General features: G+C 50.8%; 1 protein-coding gene across 1 annotated transcript in view; it reads left to right on the top strand.

Annotated features, from left to right (window-relative positions):
* ranbp9 (RAN binding protein 9) overlaps positions 1-533 on the top strand; it is a 7,465-nt gene extending 6,932 nt beyond the window's left edge. The window contains exon 15 of the mRNA XM_008335039.3: positions 487-533. Within this exon, the coding sequence (XP_008333261.2) occupies positions 487-533 (47 nt within the window). The remainder of the gene's footprint in view (positions 1-486) is intronic.
* The last annotated feature ends 996 nt before the right edge of the window (positions 534-1,529 follow it).

Here is a 1,529-nt window from a genome sequence, read left to right as displayed (position 1 = left end):
TGGTTTAGTTGGCTTTATTTTCCTCGTTTTTGTTTCCCTCCACAGACAGGGGGTGGCAGCACTGAGGCGTGTGGGAACCTGGCTCTGGATTGTTTTTGTTGTTGCTTTTTAGTTTTTCCGGGACAAGGTGCGGATCACGGTGATGGTCAGCACCAACTTCCTGCTCTTTATTCTAATTATTACTGTTGTTGTGTTAATTCTACTGTCATTATATTAATTATTGTCATTTACAGTATATTTTTTGAGTCCCAGCGAGAGCAGATTCCACAGACTTCTAATAAAGCTCCTGATTCCACCATGAGCAGCTGTGTGTCTCACCTGCAGCCAGCAGGCGCCGCCATTGAGCCCACTCTGCTAAACTTTCCCTGCTGTTCATACTTGGAGAATTGGTGGTGGTGGTGGGGGGGGCATTGATTATCCTGGCATTGAAAATGGGTGTGAAGAGGTTAAAGGTCATGTCCATACCCGATGGTTGTCACTTCTCAGAACCTGTCCAGGACTTGGACCTTAGGCTAGTGGACCTCCGTGGTTGACGGTCTGGGCTGGAGACACAGGTCGCCTGGTTGGTGACAAAGTCAATGGTACAGCTGTAGAAACCTGGTCCACACTGTCCTCTCACTAGTCCAGGTGGAGTGTCGAGTGTCCTCTCACTAGTCGAGGCGGAGTGTCCTCTCACTAGTCCAGGCAGAGTGTCCTCTCACTAGTCCGGGCAGAGTGTCCTCTCACTAGTCCGGGCAGAGTGTCCTCTCACTAGTCCGGGCAGAGTGTCCTCTCACTAGTCCAGGCGCAGTGTCCTCTCAGTAGTCCAGGCGGAGTGTCCTCTCACTAGTCCAGGTGGAGTGTCCTCTCACTAGTCCAGGTGGAGTGTCCTCTCACTAGTCCGGGCAGAGTGTCCTCTCACTAGTCCAGGCGGAGTTTCCTCTCACTAGTCCAGACGGAGTGTCCTCTCACTAGTCCAGGGGGAGTGTCCTCTCACTAGTCGAGGCGGAGTGTCCTCTCACTAGTCCAGGTGTCTACTTCTGACTGAAGACAGCGGTCGGTGTCCTGGAGTCTGCTTTGAAGAACTCCATCTGGAGGTTCTGCTCTGGGTCTGAGTGAGGATCAGAGTTTGAAGCTTGGATTTCCAAAAGTGTATTTTAATGTATATATTTTTAAAAACCAGTCTGCTCCTCCTCCACAGCAGATCTTCTGCCTCCATCTCCTCAGCTCATGTCCACATCATCTCCACCTGAGCTGTCCCTCTGATCTGCTCATCCTGGTCACTCCACTGAAGATCTCAGCACCTTCGTCTCCTTCAGCTCAGCAGGTCTCACTCTGCTGCTATTGTTCTGGCAGGAAATCAGATCAAGAACTACCAAACAGATGGAGCAGTGCCCCCTACTGTATGTATATCCCCCCCCCCCCCCACCACCACCTTTGTTGGTCTGGTGAAAGTTGAATCACATTTATTGCATTTATTCTGGGTGTACAGATACAGTATCACAATACAGGGACACCCCCCCCCCAGTGTGATCCTAGTCTCAGACTCT

The sequence above is a fragment of the Cynoglossus semilaevis genome, chromosome 20 (genome assembly GCF_000523025.1).
Source record: "Cynoglossus semilaevis isolate Cse_v1.0 chromosome 20, Cse_v1.0, whole genome shotgun sequence".
NCBI lineage: Eukaryota > Metazoa > Chordata > Actinopteri > Pleuronectiformes > Cynoglossidae > Cynoglossus > Cynoglossus semilaevis.
The sequence above is the reverse complement of the archived record's forward strand: the minus strand, read 5'-3'. Positions and strand labels throughout refer to the sequence as shown.